The sequence below is a fragment of the Pteropus alecto genome, unplaced genomic scaffold (assembly GCF_000325575.1).
Source record: "Pteropus alecto unplaced genomic scaffold, ASM32557v1 scaffold22, whole genome shotgun sequence".
Taxonomy (NCBI): domain Eukaryota; kingdom Metazoa; phylum Chordata; class Mammalia; order Chiroptera; family Pteropodidae; genus Pteropus; species Pteropus alecto.
In genome coordinates this window covers 6,046,616-6,050,193 of record NW_006434839.1, presented here as the reverse complement: position 1 = coordinate 6,050,193, position 3,578 = coordinate 6,046,616, and the positions used below count along the sequence as shown (strand labels likewise).

The 3,578-nt window shown below is 51.5% G+C and overlaps 1 protein-coding gene across 5 annotated transcripts in view; it reads right to left on the bottom strand.

Annotated features, from left to right (window-relative positions):
* Positions 1 to 2,818: 2,818 nt before the first annotated feature.
* The window catches only part of SLC35B4 (solute carrier family 35 member B4), a 30,624-nt gene continuing 29,864 nt past the window's right edge, over positions 2,819 to 3,578 (bottom strand). For 2 of the 5 annotated variants that reach the window (XM_025045947.1, XM_025045946.1), the window contains 2 exons: positions 3,431 to 3,510; positions 2,819 to 3,312 (listed from right to left, as the gene is read on the bottom strand). In XM_025045947.1, the coding sequence (XP_024901715.1) occupies positions 3,128 to 3,312; positions 3,431 to 3,510 (265 nt within the window). In that variant the 3' untranslated portion in view covers positions 2,819 to 3,127. Of the gene's footprint in view, positions 3,511 to 3,578 lie in introns of all 5 variants that reach the window. The other 3 variants (XM_015588405.2, XM_006910509.3, XM_006910508.3) reach the window with 3 other exon arrangements.

The following is a 3,578-nucleotide window of genomic DNA, read 5'->3' as shown; positions in this document are numbered from 1 at the left end:
TTTGGGATGGCCTTTTCTGCATAAAGACCCTGTAACATTTCCTGTAGAGCTAGTTTAGTGATGAACTCCCTTAGTGTGTGCTTGCCTGGGAAACTCTCTCCTTCGATTCTAGGTACGGGTAGAATGTTCCCGGTCCCTTTCAGCACTGCCTCTGGCTTGTAAAGCTGTTGCTGAGAACTCAGCTCATGGCCGTATGTCACTCACTGTTTCCACCCTTGACGCCTTCAAGATTGTTTGTCTTTAATTTTTGCCATTTTAATTACAATGTCTTGCTGGGGGCCTCTTTGGGTTCCTCGTTTGGAACTGTGCTTCCTTGACGAGTTTCCTTCTCTAGATTAGGAAAGTCTCAACCATTATTTCGTCTCCTCCTGGATTCCTACAATGAGAATGTTCGCGCACTTGATGTTGCCCCATAGGGCCCTCAGGCTATCCTCATTTTAAAAAAAAGATTTTTTCCTTTTTGCTGTTCTGCTCGGGTGATTTCTGCTCTTCTATCTCCACCCAGGTGGCTGACCCATGCTTCTGTATTAACCAATGTGCTGTCAGTTCCTTCCAGTGTTTTCCATTTGTTATTGTATTCTTCATCGCTGATTAGTTCTTTATCATATTTCATTTTTTTTGATGTTCTGAGTTCCTCTATCCTACTCTCAAGTTTGTTGAGCACCCTTATGAGTTCCTTTGAAACCTTTATCAGGCAAATTACTCACCTCCATTTCACCTCCATTTCATTCTTCTCTGGGTTTTCTCGGTCCTACGAGTGAGATGAAATAGCTATCTCGCCCAGTCTTGAAAAAGTGGGAGTAGCCGCCGTGTAGACTGGGTGGTTTTGGCAGGCTGGCTGGAGTAGAAGCAGGCGTGCACAGTGCCTGGGGTGCCGCCAGGCCAGGAGGAGCGGGTTCAGGACAGGGCAGCCTGGTGTGCGGGCGCGTGGAGGAGCTCCCTGGTGCTCCGGCTGTCCACAGCCAGACCTGGGTCTGTGTGCCCGCTGTAGAGCCTTGCTGATTCCACTCCGGATCAAGACGGGGCTGCCCGGTGTGTGCATGAGGCACGCCCTGTGTTTTGACTGCCACCATTCTGGGCTGGGGAGCCCTGAGCACGCGCTACAGCATTGCTGGCTCCCTCCTGCTCCAGCTGGGCTTCCTTCCATGTGCGCAGCTCACCCTGCTGTCCTGAATGCTGCTGGGCACTGCAGCCCTCGGCTGTTCCCTCTTACTCCGGGTGGGGCCTCCCTCGCCAACCCCCTTTTACGCCAGTTGGGGCTGTCTAGCAGGCAAGTACAGCAGGGGCCTGGTGCAGGTGCCCTATTGGGCCCTGGCTCTAACTGTGGGCACTTGCTACGGAACCTTCTTGTTCCCACTGGAGCTGGCTCCGGGAGGGGAGACTGCGGATGCAGCGCTGGGCCTTGCAGTTCGGCCAGGGCTCCTGCCCACGCCATCCAGTTGTAGGGGGGATGCAAACAGTGGCACTCACCAGCAGCTCTGATCCTGGTGGGCTCCCTCAAATTCTGGGGCGCTCCTGCGGTCCCCCAATCTTCTCGATATGGTCTCTTCTTTGCTGTGCAGAATCTGTTGTCTCAGAAGAAATCGCTCTAGATAGAGGTGTGCATTGGGTGTGTTCATGGGATGAGCTCTGGGTCCTGTTATGCTGCCATCCGGGATCTGCCCAAACCTAGGCAACTTAAGTGACTTCCCCAAAGTGACTCAGTTGTCCTAGGGCACTTAGCTCAGACTCCATCGAGTAACTCCAGGCAGTGGAATATACGTACCACAGCACGGGCTAAACACAACCTGCACCCAGGAAAAAGCAAAAGGTCTTCGTCTGTGTGCGTGGACTGGCTGGTACGTTTACCTGCCTGCAGAGGAGCAGGACCTGGTGTGAGGTCAGTGAGGGTCCAGGGCTACGTGAAGAATGAGGAGATATAACCCTGACTTCCACGTTCTTCTCGCCTCCAAAATTATCACACTCAAACTACACAGGGGCACACACTCGCCTACACACGCCATGCTGACATCGTTCCTCTGACTCAAAATTATGCCACGGGAGGAAACCCAGATCTTTGAAATGATTAGTAAAAGGAGGGCACGTTTCTACATTAATAAAACACAACACACACACACACACCCGCCCCGCCATAAACCTCCATCAAGAACATTAAGATACCTTACAGGAAAAACACTATTTTAGTCATGATTTGACCTGACTTTTTTTTTTGACAGCACACCCACTGTAAACACGCGTCTACTTGTGAGCCTGTTTGTGACCATGGGACGTGCCAGGCAGAGCTGGACTCCTTGGGTAAGAAGCCTTTCAAAGACTCACCCCACACACTCAGAAGCAGCCCTGTGAGTGCTTGGAGTCCGGGGACCTGTGGCTCTCTGGGTGCTGAGCAGGGCCGTCCTGGCGTCACCCTCTAAGCTCTAAGCTCATGGGCTTCATGTAGAAGACCGAGGGGAAACGTCTCTTTCCCAATTCACATACGACCTTTCTTTTTAACACTGTGCCACACGGAGCTATGCTGCAGGTTTGTTCTAAAAGCACAGAAAGCAACAGATGTGGAAGCATCTAACTTTTTGCATAGAAAACAAAAGCAAAATGTGGGAAAGGGTCCCCCCCAGTCCTGCTGCAGTGTCACCAGGGCTCGACTCAGAGACAACTGCCTCTTTCCCAACACGCTGCACAGAGTCTAGCCCCAATGTCACCAGCGTTTTCATTCACTTGGTCACTGATGGTGCTGCCTGGAGCATGTGACTGAAAAGGGCTGCTTTAGAGTAGAAGGGTGACAGGACCAAGGGAAGAAGCCACAGGACGATAATGACGATTATGGCAGAGAATCATCAGTAATCAGAACAGCAGCAAAAGGGATAATCTTGTCCAAGACCATGGCTATAAAACTAGTAGCTCTGGGGACTCAGGATTCATTAACAAGTACAGTACTGAAAAATGTAAACAAAACATAACGAATGAATGGCTGTTTAGTACAGTACTATTTTCTTTTTTTTTTTCTAATTCAGGGTTAAGGGATCTCTGTGCAGAGTCCACACAGGTTGGTCTGTGTAGCCATGGGAGATCTGAGCAGGCCCCGCCTTCCAAGGATTCCCTGGCACACAGCTCGTTCAGTACTGGGGGCTCACTCAGCATCAACGAAAGTGACCCTGCCGGACCGTGGCTCGTACGACACTGGCCTCAGTTCTTCTTGTCCTCCTTCCGAGGCTGGCTTTTTGTGGCTCCCAAGCTGTTCCACACCTCTGTGTACATGAGGGTCCCAATGAAGACAAACAAGGTGCCCAGCCAGTGCCACAGAGTGAACGGGTTCTGGAAGTACAAGATAGAGAAGATGAGGCTCACAAACTTGCGTAGAGTCACGAAGAGTGTGACGGTGAGGGAGGTGCATTCCGTAGTGAGGATGAAGACACCCCGGATGCACACGTACCTGGAGGGCTGGGGTTAAGGCGGTTTTCTGCAGATACTGAGAGGTCGGCCACGGGAGACCCTTCTGGCCTGGTTCTTGGCCTAAATGCTCGTATTCTAAGAACTAGAAAACACAGGGGTTGGCTACGGCTGCTCTGAGGCCCCTTCCT